This window comes from Neolamprologus multifasciatus, chromosome 3 (genome assembly GCF_963576455.1).
Source record: "Neolamprologus multifasciatus chromosome 3, fNeoMul1.2, whole genome shotgun sequence".
Classification (NCBI taxonomy): Eukaryota; Metazoa; Chordata; class Actinopteri; order Cichliformes; family Cichlidae; genus Neolamprologus; species Neolamprologus multifasciatus.
In genome coordinates, this window is record NC_140441.1 from 2,514,907 (window position 1) to 2,531,035 (window position 16,129).

Sequence of the window (16,129 nt, forward strand, 5' to 3'; positions counted from 1 at the left end):
ACAACGAAGAGTGAAAACTACATTCCTTCATCTTTTACAGGGTTTTAAAGAAGACAGCGATCACATGACTGTGGAATCTGCTTTATTGAGGAAAGGATCAGGAAGTGAAAATACAACAAACAGCTGACAGCTCAGAGTGTGGTTTCATCTTTACATCTTTACATCTTTACATCTGTGTGTGTGTGTGTGTGTGTGTGTGTGTGTGTGTGTGTGTGTGTGTGTGTGTGTGTGTGTGTGTGTGTGTGTGTGTGTGATGACACTGGAAAGTCACACACACAAACACCCACAGAGCTCCGCCCCCTCCAGCCTCACATCCAAACACAGCAATCAGACACTCAGTTTCCCAGCACACACCTCGCTGTCCTCCGGCCAGCACAGACCAGGTCCATCCTGGAGGCAGCTCACCTGAGCTGTCAGACAGCTGTAAAGACTCTGAGAACACTCTGCACACACTATATGATGACTCCACCACTGAGGCTCCAGTAGATCCACCACAGTCCAGTTTCAGCCTGACTCAAACAGCCTGGATCAAACACAGAGCTGCCAGCTGCTGCTGCTTTTGCTTCCAGCTGTCAGACAGAAGCAGAACCAGCTCAGAGTCTACAGGTCTACAATCAGGATCCACTACTGGGAACCAGCATCAGTCCTGGGGCACAGACAGAGAAAACAAGGAGACGGCTCATCGTGAGAACAGGACCTGTGTTGCTTTAACCAACAGCTCCACACTGGTCCCCACAGTCTGCTGGTGTGTAGCAGCAGATGTGCCGGCACAAATACTAGAAATCTTTTATGATCTATTCAAATAAATCATGAGGATAAATCAAAGCAGCCTGCAGCAACACCTGGTTTTGAGCTGCTTGGGGAAGAAGTCGTAGACTCTGCAGAGCGCCAAGGCAGGATGACGGCCACCAGGGGGCGTCATGGAGTGAAGCCTGACCAATGGCATCACTGGAACATAAAAAATAAAAACAGTCTGAACACAGAAGGGAAACTTTGACACATAATAAACTGCCAGCTGTTGGCAGCTGAACACATGAAGAAGAAGCTGAGACGTCTTCACTTAAAGTGCTTTTATAAAACCTCCACATGTACACCGAACACGTTATTCTCCATGAGAAAACATCTCACTGAGATCTAGAAACACCTGGTGCCCTCAAACAGTTGTAATGTCTCACTGATGAAGTTGAATTATGAATCATTTTTTCCCGAACACGTTATTCGCCATGTTCAGTCAGGAGCTGATCCCTCAGTGAGCACCTGAGCTTTCATGTGATGAGCTGATGTCACAGAAACACTGAGTCACCTGACTTAGGCAGAACATTTGTGAAGCAGAGCTCAGAGTCGGGTTTGAACATCTCCTTCTGAGGTCTCCACAAGCTCAGAGCTGCAGCATCTTTGTTCCAGTCCTCTGCCTGTTTCTCACCGAACCTGTGAACCAAAGATGTATCTGCAACACAGAGAACGAGGGTCAAAGGTCAAAGGTGATGGCTCAGGCTGAACTGATACACATGACATTGACAGTTCTATGTTTTAAGCTTAAAACTTAAACCCAACGATCCAACTGATCCAATCAATCCAAGTTACCCTGACCCTGGACAAACTGAAGGCCTTCAGGAGCTCCATCAGCTTCAGGAAGTCACAGCTTCTCTTTTCTTTGCTGCAACTATAGTCTGGTGTTAATTAATTTTAATCTGATCTAACCTGGTTTTAGCCTGAGATAAACTGGTTTTAGTCTGGTTTAAACTGGTGTTTCAATGGGTGCTGATCTGACCTCCACTTTTCCTCCTGTAGATGACTCCAGCCAGAAACAAGATCAGACCCAGGATCAGTCCTACGACTCCAACGATGATCAGTCTCTCTGTTTCAGGCATGGGCGGGACTGAAGACACACAGGTGAGAGTCACACAGGTGAACGGACACACGGGCAGGTGTACAGGTGTGTCGATACAGACTGGTATTTACCCCAGTTAATAATCAGTGGTTCCTCCAGGCTGGCGTGCTCCACCATACAGGAGATCTTCTCTCCAGACCTTCAACACAAACACAAACCAACATCACAGATATTTATCTGATTTATCTGATTTGTGTGATCAGCTGATGGTTACCTGATCACCTGCAACACATTTTATATGATGGAGATGACTCACAAAGGTGTGGAAAAGATCAATTATGGAGATGTTAAAATAACAGAATCAGTAAACTTCCTGTTTTAAGCTTTTAACAATATTAAAAAAATCTTGGGGACTTTCTGTTTTTGATCTGAATTTTCAGACAGTTCCTGCTGAAACACTCGGCTCTGCAGAAACTGGAACCTCGGATGGGTTCAGTTTTAGCAGGAATGAGGAAGAAGAAGAGGGAACAGCTTTCACAGGCTGAGCTGTGAATATCTGCGTCTGTGGACGATGTTGTGGTTATTCAAACTAAAGTCAGTGAGCTGGAGCCACAGAAGAAAACCTGGACAAAGATAAGAGTTAACAGCCTGAGCTGAAGGATCAGACCCTTCAAACATCACCATTGAAGGAGTTTGGTGCTGACAGTGGAATTATCCTGGAGAGGGCACACATGGTCAGACTGTCCAGGCAAACAAAGAGTCCTGGTCCCAGGTTTGACCTGGGCTCACCTGGGTATGTACTCCAAGTGGGAGTGGACCTGGTAGAGCCAATCACCATTTGCAAACTCTTCAGTGGAAGTGATGTCAGAGGTTATTTCCTGTCCATTTCTCAACCAGCTCACTTTGATCTGTTTGGGGTAGAAGTCATAGACGCTGCAAACCAACATGGCAGGATGGTGACAACCAGGAGCCATCGTGGAGTGAAGTCTGACTGATGGTTTCACTGGAACAGCAGGAAGAGGAGGAATGTTTTTACTTCATTCAAAGTTAAAACTGCAACACAATAAAGCTGAAGTGACTTTATAAATATAACAAGCCTGAAATGGTCAGACTGTTCCTGTCAAACTAACAGAACTACAGAGAACATGTAGCTTTAACTGAATGTGTCAGATTAAACCTTCAGCAGTGTTAGCTGTAAACCAAGTGCAGAGAGTTCAGTCAGGACATCAGTGTGATGAAGTTTATATGATGATCTGATGATGTCACAGAAACACTGACTCACCTGACTTAGAAAGAACATTTGCGTACCAGATCCCAATGTTGGGTTGGCAGTACGTCTCCTTCTGAGCTCTCATTGCAGCTAGCAGTGCAGGATCATTGTTCCAGTAGTCTGCCTCCTTTATACCAAACTCAGTGTATCCAACATACTTCCCCACATCACTGCTGAACCTGACAAACTCTATCTTGTTGTAATAGTATGAGGTGATGAACTCGATGTCCCTTAGCTCAGTGGAGTTAAACAGGCAGCGAGTTGAAGAGTAACACTCATATCCATCTGAAACACAAAGATCAGAGAATCACTCTCCTATAGTAGTTTGGGAAACCTTTAAGAACATGTTGTTGGAATGATATGATCGTGATAGCTTCACCTTATTTAGATCATTAAGCGCACCAACAGAGTATCAGTTAAATTTCATATATATAAGAACAATTCACAAAAATAGGGCAGACCCTATAGCAAGGGTCTTGAACTCCAGGCCTCGAGGGCCGGTGTCCTGCAGGTTTTAGATATTATCCTGTGTCAACACACCTGAATCAAATGATTAGTTCATTACCAGGCCTCTGGATAGCTTCAAGATATGGGCTGTGTCCCAAAACGTAGGCCACATCCTTTGGAGGACCTGGCCTTTGTGGTCTACGTGAGCCGGGTCCTTTGAAGATCAAGAAGGCTGGAAATGCTTGGTTGTGAAATTGGATGGTCTAGCCTTTAGATTTGCATCACTGCTTTGTCAGTGGAGTTTAATAAACACACCCACATTCTCGCCAGAAAATATGTTAAAAGTTTATTTTGTGACCCAGAAAGAATAATATAAGTAATATTAAAACTTAGTAGTAGCTGTCATTGTTGGAAACTCGAATTGGCTGGGTTGCGCTATGAATTCTGGGATATGGTGGGCCACAAAGGACATATCCGACCCATCCTTCAAATTCGTCAAAAAAGAGGACGCATTTGTCAACTGCATTTTAAGGAGTGGATGAATTGGGACAGCCTTCGTCGCCTGGCCGTGACGTGATCGACCTTCAAATGTGGCCACCGAAGGATGCAGCCTACGTTTTGGGACACAGCTATGTTGAGGAAGTAATTCAGCCATTTAAATCAGCTATGTTAGATTGAGGACACATCTAAAACCTGTAGGACACTGGCCCTCAAGATCCCTGCCCTATAATATTACAGAGGTAACCCCAACAATCTTAAGATGAGTAAAGTTGGCAACATTTGAAAAGAAAAACTTTTTTAAAGACAATTACAACCAACAGAACCAGGATAAGGAAGAAGCGCTGCCATGACAGGTTGTGTTATTGAAGAACAAAAAAGGAGAGCACAGAGACACAAGACAAAACACAGAGATGGAAGACATAATTTAATGCACCAGTGATCTATAAACACATGGGAATCTAGCCTACACCTATTGTAGCATAACTGAGGGAGGATTCAGGGTCACCAGATCCAGCTCCAACTATATGCTTTACCAAAAAGAAAATTTTGAAGTCTAATAGTTGGGCCTGATCATTCAAGACCTTGTACGTAAGGAGAAGGATTTTAAACTGGGCTCTGAATTTAACACAACCAGCCAATTGAGAAATCAGCTAGTTAAATAAATGTTAATATGCACATTGAAGGATATATCCTGGTTAAAAATGTCAAGAGTCCTCACAGTGTTACTGTCCAGTTTTTTGTTGGATGCCATGTTTCTGAAGTTTTTCTGAGGTTCAAATATGAAAATCTCAGTTTGTCTGAATAAAAGAGAACAGTTTATGTCTTTAAGACATACCTGTATCTTGTGGCAACATTTCAAAACAATGTATTTTGTTGGTTAATAACACGTGATGTTCTAATGTCATAATGCAATGTTGCAGAAAAGTCTCTGTGTGACTGGATAGTGTCTTTGTAGGGAGTCTGAATAGGAATAAGCAGAATAAGGAAACAGATCAGAGCGTCTTCTGCATATAAATTGACATTTAGCTTCATTCGTGTGGGAATTAGCCAGATGTACAGTTAAAAAAGGGGGGGGGAACTGTGGAGTCTCACTGTTTTTATAAGTTCAGTTAAGAAGAAGAGATGTTAACCACTTCTCACTTTGTTTCATAAGTTGTTTGTTTCTAGTGGCTTGCCTTTATTTTTACTTCCCATCTCTTTGTATAAACTACATATACTCAGTATTTCACATTAAGACCATTGCTTTTTTTTCCCTCTACAAAAAATCTTTGTGAAAATTTATCAAACGCTGCATTCGATCTTTATGCAGATGACACAATGATCTATTGTTTAGACTTGAGGCGCCTTGAGGCGACATTTGTTGTGATTTGGCGCTATATAAATAAAATTGAATTGAATTGAATTGAATAGATACTTCAGTAATACAAACTCTTAATTTCCTCAAGCTGCCTTTGATGGTGTTCAGGCCCATAAAAACAAGCTCATGTTAATCTCAAATGGCAAAGAATGTTAGAAACTAAAACCCTGGGTTTCCTAAGATTTAAACTATTCAGTGGGCTGAAATTGAAATGGTCACATCTTATAAATATTATTATAGATCAGAATTTGTCATTTAAAACTCACATTTAAAGGCTGGTGAGGAAAACCTTTTTGTAACTGTTTTTTTTTTTACCTTTATTCATTATTTTTTACCTTTATTTTGGTGATCTGCTTTTCATGAATGCCCCTGCTTAGTACTTGGAGAGGTTGGGGACTGTCTACAATGGTGTTTTCTGTTTTATTACTGGCTGTGGAAATTGACTACATCACTGTTTTCTGTATGCTGCTACTAAATGTCCATCCCTGTATATCTGGAGACTTTCTTTTGGTTTTTGGTTGGTCTTTATCTATAAATCTCTCCTTGGGCTGATTCCCTCTTATCTGTGTGTTCATATGGGTAAAAACTATAACCAATACAGCCTTTGTCCTTACAATATGATACAATTGATTGTTCTGAAAATCAGAAAAGAATGAGGTAAAAAAGCTTTTAAATATGCTGCAGAATGAGCTGAAATTGTGAGAAATGGTTACCCTGTAGGAGTTTAAGTCAGTTTTAAAGGAACAAGAGAATAACTCTTTTAGTCTGTGTGACTGTTTTTAATTGTTGCTCTTAATGCAGTTTTTCACCTGTTTGTATGCAATATAGTATTTGTTTTAAATTATTGTAATGTGTTGTATATGTTTTTACTTTTACTGCCATGATGCCAGGTCTCTCTTCCAAATGAGATTTGAATCTCTTTTTACCTGGATTAATAAGGGTTAAATGTTAAATACATAACATTTATGTACATTTACTTTACATATAAATAGTTCCTGGTGTGAGACCAGGACGAGACACAAATCCCTGTGGCACCGCTGATGGACCAGGAAGGTTACTTTTATAATTGATTAAATGCGAGCAAAGTAAAATAAAGCAGCAAAATAATCTTTCTGAAATTATTTGTTTTATTCAGCAGTTTATCAAGTAGACTGATGGATGAATTCATTAATCCAGCTGTAACGCTGTAAAGCTTAATGATAGCTGAAGCAGTGAGTGTTTGATTAGTGTATTGATCTTACCTGCTGTGCAGATGTTGATGAAGAGGAGGGTAAAGCATAAAAACTTTGAAGCCATGTTCCTGGGTTGTGCTGGCAAACTCTGACACAGTCTGACTGAAAGCTGCTGTAAAAACCAGAGTGCAGGGTCACATGACCACAGCATCAGCTGTTACCAGGAAGAAATCTATAACAATATTTTGTTATATTTTTTTGACAGTCCAGGATGTGCCCTGCCTTTTAATAGGCTCCAGCTACCCTGTGTTGCTATTTGGATACCTGAAGCCTGATGGATGTTGTCAATTATAAACCAGAAACTCACAAATAGGTTAAAGTATTTCATATTATTGTCATTACTGAGAGATTTTATCAATTTGTTGGTTTATTGGCTGTGATTTGGTGAAGTTTACAGTGATCAGGTACAGAGCAGCTGTGGTGTTCATGGTTAGTGGGAAGATATAAGGGAAGCATTTATATTTGATGTAATGATGCTGAGTAAATTCACTGACTGAATTTGACCCTTTACACTAGCTTTATAGAGTCTAATGGTTGAATTGCAACAGGTTTTGGACGTGATCGCACAGGAGTTAAATATATTAAAGAAGTGGTTTGATAGAAACAAATTGCCTCTAAATTTAAATAAAACAGATTTATGTTATTTGGAAACTATAAGAAAAACATTATGTATTGTATATGTTATATTGTGCTTTACTATCACCATGCATGAGTTATTGTGTAGAGATTTGGGGAAATACAGCTGAAAGTAATATTCAGACTATAATCATAATGCAGAAAAGGGCTATTAGATTAATAAATCAGGAGGGGTATAGGGCTCACACAAACGCACTCTTTATTAAGATGCAAGCTATAAAATTCCAGGATCTGGTGAAGTTTAAAACAGTGTAAATAATATATAAGGCAAGGAAAGGGATGCTCCCAATGGAAATAAGTAAATGGTTCTTAGAGAGAGAAGGGAGGTATAATTATAGAGGGAAGTGGAATTTAAAATTTCAAAGAGTAAGAACAACTTTGAAAAGGATGTCTATTTCAGCAGCGGGAGTTAAATTCTAGAATGAGTTAAAAGAAGAAATAAAGGTCAGTAGTGATATAAACCAGTTTAAAAAAACTCAAAAAAGAAATTTTAAATTAGTATAAGAATGAAGAAAACACAATTAACCCAAGACAGCAGTCAAAGTGATGTTTATTTTCTTCTGCAAATTAGCAAATCTAAATATAGTTTAGTTGAAGATGAGAACATATTTTTTGTGATGTTATGTTCTAAGTTGAAGGCGTTGTATACGTTTTTGTTGTTCGAACTTAAATAGAATGATGAGGAAATGATTAAGATGTAAACCTAGGGCAGTGGGGCTAGATAAATAGATAGATACTTCTGCCTACTCCTTTTCAAACAACTGAATGATATTATAGAATGTTGGTGAGTGTATATTTTTGAAATAAAACTGTACTGAACTGAAAATTGGTCAAATAACTCATACAGCATCATCTTATGTTTTGCTGTATTCAGTTGAATCTGAATCAGCTGATAAAAAAGAAAAATCTACTGGAGCTCAAAATGCAGGTTTTTAGCTATTTTTAGACTTATCCCTAAGTGACTGTTTTGTCATCTCCATAACAATCGCACATCAAGCTTGGGTTGTTAGACCCCAATAACACTGGAATACTCCACCAATGACAATAAAGGAGCTCTCTACATATCACACCTTTAAGGAATATCTTAAAAAACTGGTCTGAAAAAAAAGAAGGTGAACTGATCACCTTCCCCCAGAATCCCCAACCAGTAACTTAACTGTGAAATGTACTTTGCACTCAAACATCCACCAGCTGCAGCAGAGCTCAAATGTATCTTCATTCAGCTTGAATGTTTAATTTTGTATTTAAATGTAACACTCAGAAGCTGTTTTGGGGTTTTCACATAACATTGATGGGTTTATAAACCAATAATTAACTGTGATATGGCATTAAGTGACTAAATAAAGTGTGGTTTGAAGACAGACCAAACTGGCTCAGCAGCCTTCTGTTCTAGCACCCAGTGACACAACACTGAATATGGGAGTCTTTGCACTCTGACTGGTTGTTGTGGAAGATGAGAACATCTTGTGGCAAAGCCTGCACAATTATATTTTATCATCAATAATTACAACAATAAATAAAAACATGATAACAAAATGAAAGGAACTGAGATGAAAATAAATGAACTCAAATCTTTGTCAATAAATCTTTAATGAAACAAAAAGCCTTCTGGTTCACATCACTGTTCTCTGTCATCAAAAACTCTGTTAATATTCAGTCTAAGTGAGGACTGGAAGGTCTGCAATCATGCTGACCTGCTGCCGCTGTTTTTAAGGACAGGGTTTCTTCCGGATGTTTGATATGTAATAAGTCATATAAAATATCGGGATGCAAAAAAAATTCTATAAAGAACAGCAGTTTATCTGAGGATGCTTTCTGCTGGCACCGGAGGTAAAACCATGTAATCAGATTACAAACTCCTCAGATTTATTAAGACATCAGCCCCAACCATTCAGTGTCACTCGGTTCCTCTGATGAGTAAGAAGATTCCTGCTGCCACACCGAGGACACCGACAGTCAGACCCACTCCACAAAACATGGCAGGTCCAAGAATGAGATCAGTGTTCTCCACAGCTGCAGACAGAAACACAGAGAGTAACGTGAACCTTCACATCTGGAAACACTCATGGAGTCCCACAGGGTTCAGTGCTGGGAACTATACTTTTTATTTCAAGCAATATTGTTAGAAAACACTGCATCATTTTCATTACTATACAGATGACACTCAGTTTTACTTAAATATTAATGCTGTAAAAACTCCCTGAAAAGCCTTCAGTTAATCCAAAATGCTGCAGCAAGAGTCCTGACAGGGACTAGAAAGAGAGAGCAGATTTCTCCTGTTTTGGCTTCCTGTTAAATCCAGAATTCAAAATCCTGCTCCTCACATACAAGGTCTTAAATAATCAGGCCCCATCTTATCTTAATGACCTTGTAGTACCATATCACCCTATTAGAGCACTTCGCTCTCGCTCTGCAGGCCTACTTGTTGTTCCTAGAGTATTTAAAAGTAGAATATCAAATAGTAGTACTAGTAGATTAAGATCAGTCTTAAAACTTTCCTTTTTGTTAAAACTTCTCTCTGATATTGTTGATTTACCTTAGAATATAAAGCAACTTGAGATTACTGTTGTTGTCAAACTGTACAATGTGAATTGAATTTTGAGTTGAATTTTCTCACCGTAGAATTTGGTCATTGGTTGTATCAGGGCCACATGTTCCACGGTGCAGCTGTAGACGTCTCCCTGCTTCGGGATGAAGTCCAGCCTGGACGTCTGTTTGAAGGAACCATCTTTGTTGGGGAAGGGAACGCTGGTGTTCGCTCCTTCTGTGACCTTCTGCTCGTTTTTGGTCCAGGTGATGTTGACGGGAGCAGGATAGAAACCAGTCACGTGACAGATCAGAGTGTTTTGGACTCTGAGCTCCACATTTAGTACTGTGTAGATGATCAGGCTGGAAGGAGGATCTGTGCACAAACATGTTCAGGTTACTCACAACACCACTGCACTGAATATGCAACAGCATTGCAACAAAGAGTCAGCAAGAATGGGACCTGCACCGACTGTGGCTGTTGTTGTTGTTGTTTTTTTCTCTAAAATGAATTTAACTCACAGGGTGAAACACTTTGAGCAGTGTGTGGTTGCGGTTATGAGCTAAAAACTAAAAACAGAAGAGAAAGCACAGAAACACTGGGAGGACCTGAGCGTCTGCTGAAGTGAGATGTGTTTTCACTTGAACAAACAGAGAACTGAATGTTTGAAGATCCCCAGAGTCATGTGATAAAGAGGAAGTTTGGTCTCTGCGTTTCCTGTTTCACTTCTGTGTGTCTGAGGTTTTTAGTCTCTATTGTTGTGTCGTTGATTCAGCAGCTCGTTACATGGAGCTCAAGTTCTGTTTGTGTTTCACCTCTAAGAGTTCAGATGTTCTGGTCTTCATGGATGTTGTTGTCACTGAGGATAAAACCTGTTGTTTCCTGATTTATTAAACACTGACTGCAGCACCGTGTGTGTGAATGATCTTGATGAGATCAGGTGCTAGATAGTGTTTCCTGATATTAAAATACTTCTGATTAATGTTTGCAGGTTTGTGCTGGTACATTCTGGACACCAAATAAAGAGAAGTACTGATATGAATACAAACTTGGAATTCAGTGACAATAAAGGTCACAGTGTTTGTTAGTTCGCCAAAGATGTGATGAAAATGTTTCTGCTCAGATCATCTGTGTGTGATTTTATCTGAAAGCTGTAAATCTGGTGAATATTGAAGCTTCTCTGCTTTCAAAGAAGACCATCACTGTATGTTGTCCACTGTCGGTATGATGACAACAAAATGCATGTGAACATGATGAAGCCAATCATGACTGCTAGCTTAAAATGGTTTCATCCTGAAATTCAAACAATCGACAAATCAAAAGTCTGATGTTGACTGCAGTTTACCTAAAGTGTCTTTAATGATCTAACCTGTCAGCCTCTTAACTCTTCATTTATCTGGCATAAAACGGATGCTTCATGTTTCAGCATGTTTCATTGAATTCCACTCTCTGAATGTTTCTGTTCTTTACATGTGGACTGGTGATTCGTGTTTACCCAGTTCTTTGGGGACGTCCTTCATAGCCTGACGAATCGTCTTCAGGTTTTGTCTGCAGACCTGTTGATCAGCCACAGCTTGTTCATATTGACCTGGAAAGGTAATGGGGTCTACAAAGGGGGGCAGAGGATAGATTCCTTTCTGTTTGTTAAAGTCGGCGTACCAGACCGCCTCATCATCAAGTATCCTCACGGCCTCGCCATCGGTATCTGAACATCCGCTGATCCAGTTGTCGCCATGCAGAGCTTCATGGTGTTAGGAGGAGAGAAACAGAGGGTGGAGTCAGTGTCCGTCAGGTTCATATGAGCCAGTCACCTACCAGAGCTTAAACCCTTTCATGCAGGACAGTTCATCAAACTTCAAACAGAAGCACAATTGTTTCATTTAAACCAGCAGACCTTGGTATTTTGGTGACACCCTTCAGTGCTGAAAATCATTGCCTTTGATTTATGAGTCTACAACAAACATATATGTTTAAATGTTGCTGAAAAGTGACGCTGTTTGGCTTTTTACAATGTGTCATGAGAACATGTTACATATTTGACCAAAATTTGTAACTTCCTGTCGCACAGCTTTTATTTATTTATTTCAGATTTTTAAGTCTCGCTCTTTACTCAGACCGCCCACCGCTGGACACATCGCACACAGACTATCTGGCAACTTGGGTAACATCAGACAAACACAGCAAGCCCCTTTACAACCCACCCCAGCTGCACGCTTTCATGCTGTTAGTAACTAAAGCAGCGCCACACGTGTGGTTACTGGTGTCCGATCTGTTCTGTGCTGCCAAAGATAAACTACTGTGAGACTACTTAACCAGTCTCACATCAGTAAATCAGTTCACCATGCATAAAAGGGCTAAAATACAAGAGTTCATGAGTGAATCAGAGACTCACAATCAGCAGAGACACAGAGGACTGAGGACAGGACGAGGAGCAGCACCCACACCTTCATCTTCATCAGCAGCAGCAGCTTTGTGACTCTCACACGTTCTGAATCGCTGTGAGCTCGAACACATACAGCAGCCAATCGCAGAGCAGGGACCACATGATGTCATCAGTGACCAGGCACACACAAGCAGCAGACACACATACACACACTCATACAAACGCACACAGGACTGCTGGTACACTGGGGACACCTGGTGGATGGATGGAGAACTGCAGAAGTGATCTGGCGACATCTCTCTAAATAAACCTGCTTAAGTTTGAAGAGTCCAAAAAAATGAACTCTTATCTGCTTTTCCGAACCACTTTTCCTTGTTTTTGGTGGAAAATGGTACGAGGTGAAGGACAGGTGTGAAGGAGGATAAATAAGGACTTAGGACAAGAGATAAGCAGTGCACTGAGGGTCCAACTGCACCTACACTCAGACTCCATGACAGCGTCACACTGGTAACACAATAGAAACTACAATCTGCAGAAGGCGGACTACAAAATGTTCATGTCACTTCAAAACTCTGTTTTGAAAACAACAGAGTTTTAACGCTGTTGTTTTATGCAGGTCGTGTAAAACAGATCATGTGTGAAAAGTTTTCTTTCATTACTCGTGTTGGAATTTGAAAGAAACAGGAACATGTAGGCAGAGGGTCGGCCTGTGACTGTGGACGGGTGTTTGTGAGGGTGGAGTTAGAGCACATGTGTCTGAAGCAGTTTCAGTTTCACACTGAAAGCCATCAGAATCACACAGTTACGGAGTTTTAGTTCACCCTAGTGTTTTATAACTATAGACATTTTTGTGTTCTTGATCTTTATGTTGTTGTTTTAATTCCTGTAAAATGTTTATTGAAACCACACGTTTATCTAACATCAGCTGTTTATGTAAATGTTTTTTATGTAAAGTGTATTTTATTTACATGGTTAGGTTTTTTAGAACTATATTTATTTTTTAACTGGTAGATTTGTTGAGCACTACATTGTTTGACCTGAGTGAAGGCTGATCTCAGGTGTTCTCCAGCAGCTAGTGAAGGAGGTCCAGCTCGTTTCTCAGATTCAGCTCTTTTGGCTCAACTCTCTTAGATGGTGTCATTCTTGATTCATGCATTTTTAAAAGTTATTTCTTTAATTCAAACACTCCCATATGGAAAAGATATATATAAATCTTATAAAGTTTTTATCTGTCTTGTATGAAACTTGTATGAAAAGCATACAAGAGTGAAAACAATATAAGATCCCTTGAAAAATTCTATAATGAAACTTGTATGTTTTGGATACTTACTAAAAAAATCTATGAAAGTAATGAGAAAGTGGCCACTTTCATGAGTAAATCATATATGTTTTTACTATTTCTTTTCCATATGGGCTATGGGCTGCACCGAAACTTCCAAAAAGAAGTTGGAAGGAAGGAGGAAGAAACAGGAAAAGGTTGAGGGTGAGCAATGCTCCCTCTAAGCTTCGCACCTGTGCAGTTGCGCACTGCTGGCATGGTCTCTGCGCACAGAAATCTGTGTTGCGCACAAAAAAATAACAGCTTCATTAGTGCATCTGCTCTGCAAACACAGAGCTGCTCTTCATGTGATGATGTGTCCTTAAGAAATGATAGGCCACAGTGACCTTTGACCTTTAAACTCTAATCAGTTCATGCTTGGGTTCAGGTTACTGTGCTGAATTGAGGTGTGCTCACAGTGCTGAGCAGCTGTACTGTTCATGGTCAGTGTGATGTCACATGAAGGACAGCATTTAAATTTTACAGTGATGATGGAGAGTCTCATTTTCACTCAGCATTCACAGATGACATCTTCACACCTACATAACAAGCCCCGTATAGGAGGCCAGGTAACACAAGCTTTGATCTTACCGACCTCAGTTAAACCCACACAGAGCAGCAGCAGCTCAGCTGATCACAGCCTGAAACTAAAGTATCTCACAAAAGAGATTATTGATATTTACAAATTATTATTTATCCCTCCTCTGCATCACTGCACATGAACTTTGACCCCTGCTGATGACACATTTTATGTTTTTCTGATAGTTTCAATTAAAATCTGCTTGTTTTTTTTCACCTTTTTGTCACCGTCCAGCAGAGGCAGACTGTAGGAATTTGATGTGGAGGACCCAAAATGCAGACACAGAGAACGTGGAAGAATATTAACAAAAAGCGAGCCGTTTAATAAGGCTGGTAAAAAAGGTACAAAGAAAGGACAGCAAACTGAAGTAAACTAACATCAACCTAAACTGGAAGAACTAAATAAACAACAAGAAAAACCTAGACATGAAACTTGGAAACATGACATGGAAAACGTGGCATGAACAGAAACACACAGACGAACTGAAACAAAACCACAAAAAACAAAGAATCTGAAGCACTCAGTCCAAACTTGGGCATATGAGTCCGAGACCCTTTTTCAGGAAGGCGACCATGATCTCGGCAGAAAAGGAGTTCATGGCAAAGCAGTTCAGGTGGCCGACCTGGAGGCCGATGGCACAAGAGTCCAAAGTCAGGCGGATCAGAAGGCCGGCCGCTGGTCCAACAGCAGCGATGGAGCAGATCAGGAGGCCACGTGGGTGGGTTTCCATAGACATGGCTTGGCGGGCACCGGACCAGACGAGGCTGGACCAGGCGTGGCGACGACCTCGGGCTGGGTCGAGGCTGGACCAGGCGAGGGCGCTGCAGGCGACAGCGTGGCAGCCGCAGGATGCTGGACGGGCTCAGCTGAACCTCCAGCTGGCGTGGCAGGGCCATTTTTCAATGAGTTATTGATCCCAAGAGTTCAGCTATTTGAAGCTTCATCCTTGTGAATTAAAATGTTTTTAGTTTAAATGTTTATTCTCATAAATTCGTTTTATTCAATCATACTTCTAAAGTAATTAGTAGCTATTTACCTGCAGTGGCTGCCTTTCTTCTGTACCTCCTCTCTTTGGTCCTCCTGGTGCATTTTAGGAGCTCGACCTCCTTCATTATGGAGTCTGGCACTGCATCAGTGGGCAAAAGTAGACAAGGAAACACAAACTGAGGAAAGGAAACCAGCAGTGAGAATAAAGCTTCTTAAAAAGATTTTTTTAAGTAGATTTCTCTTTCTGAAACAGGGAAACATGAAGCACCATAAAAATCTCGCGCTGTCAAAGACAAACCTGCAAATATGAAGCCTCAGGGAGTGTGGCCTCCATGATGATTCACCTCACAAAGGCAGAGGTGTCAAACATATGGCACGTGGGCCAGAACTGACCGGCCAAACAGGCCAATGTGGCCCACTCGGTCGGTTTAGATAACATGACCGGGAACGGGGGCATGGATCTGAACTTTTCAATTTATTTTCAACAGGTTTCCATTTTCTGACCAATAAAGCTGTCACTTGTGGTCTGTAACACACAGAGTTGAAGACAAACAATCTAATCACATACTGCTCCTGTGATTTGCTACACCAGCTTGAAGAAAAACTGAGACCCAGCATTAAAGATGTACTTCATTTACTCAATAAATAAAACTGTGCCTCCAAAATGAATCCGTGAAAGAACAGCGGTGTTATTGTTCTGCTCCTATCCCCATGCTAGCCTGAAGCAGGGCAGATTCATTCAGCAATCAAGAGAAGAAGGAAATAAAACTTAAAAGAATAAAAAAACAATCGCAATCAAAAAGACAAATGGTCATAACGAAAAAAAAAATTGACTGCAAATTAGGAGAAGCCTCAAACATCAGAGAACGTCAGCTTCAGCTTTGAGGTGAGAAACTTTAAAAGCACTTAACGTTAAAAGTTTAAAAGCACAGAACCTCTGACGGATCTGCAGCACGATAACACCTGACAACCTGCTCTTGCAGAGTACTGTTTCTGGTGTCTGAACTCAGTGATAACATGATGAAAACCACATGTATGTGAGAGGAAACATGTGAGCCAC

General features: G+C 40.6%; 3 protein-coding genes across 4 annotated transcripts in view; 1 reads left to right on the forward strand and 2 right to left on the reverse strand.

The window, feature by feature from the left end:
- The window catches only part of LOC146521035 (uncharacterized), a 235,515-nt gene that overhangs the window by 76,858 nt on the left and 142,528 nt on the right, over positions 1 to 16,129 (forward strand). The window lies entirely within an intron of this gene.
- LOC146521040 (H-2 class II histocompatibility antigen, E-S beta chain-like) lies at positions 66 to 6,775 on the reverse strand. Its single transcript, XM_085154496.1, has 8 exons — positions 6,648 to 6,775; positions 3,114 to 3,386; positions 2,621 to 2,834; positions 1,963 to 2,030; positions 1,772 to 1,879; positions 1,304 to 1,447; positions 843 to 948; positions 66 to 646 (listed from the first exon to the last, which is right to left on the reverse strand). The coding sequence occupies exons 1-8, from the start codon at positions 6,700 to 6,702 to the stop codon at positions 625 to 627; spliced, it is 990 nt and encodes a 329-aa protein (XP_085010622.1). The 5' UTR covers positions 6,703 to 6,775; the 3' UTR covers positions 66 to 624.
- On the reverse strand, positions 8,846 to 12,310 carry LOC146521041 (HLA class II histocompatibility antigen, DP alpha 1 chain-like). The gene is made up of 4 exons (XM_085154541.1): positions 12,194 to 12,310; positions 11,297 to 11,542; positions 9,892 to 10,176; positions 8,846 to 9,287 (listed from the first exon to the last, which is right to left on the reverse strand). The coding sequence occupies exons 1-4, from the start codon at positions 12,255 to 12,257 to the stop codon at positions 9,172 to 9,174; spliced, it is 711 nt and encodes a 236-aa protein (XP_085010667.1). The 5' UTR covers positions 12,258 to 12,310; the 3' UTR covers positions 8,846 to 9,171.

Excerpts from the sequence above, each read along its gene's own strand:
- LOC146521040 (XM_085154496.1), bottom strand. The coding sequence starts at position 6,702 with ATGGCTTCAAAGTTTTTATGCTTTACCCTCCTCTTCATCAACATCTGC. Across the intron at positions 2,835-3,113 it reads AAATGTTCTTTCTAAGTCAG|TGAAACCATCAGTCAGACTT; the intron begins GTGAGTCAGTGT and ends CTGCTGTTCCAG. Across the intron at positions 647-842 it reads CCCAAGCAGCTCAAAACCAG|GACTGATGCTGGTTCCCAGT; the intron begins GTGTTGCTGCAG and ends TCTGTGCCCCAG.
- LOC146521041 (XM_085154541.1), bottom strand. The coding sequence starts at position 12,257 with ATGAAGATGAAGGTGTGGGTGCTGCTCCTCGTCCTGTCCTCAGTCCTC. Across the intron at positions 10,177-11,296 it reads GGACGTCCCCAAAGAACTGG|ATCCTCCTTCCAGCCTGATC; the intron begins GTAAACACGAAT and ends GTTTGTGCACAG. Across the intron at positions 9,288-9,891 it reads ACCAATGACCAAATTCTACG|CTGTGGAGAACACTGATCTC; the intron begins GTGAGAAAATTC and ends TTCTGTCTGCAG.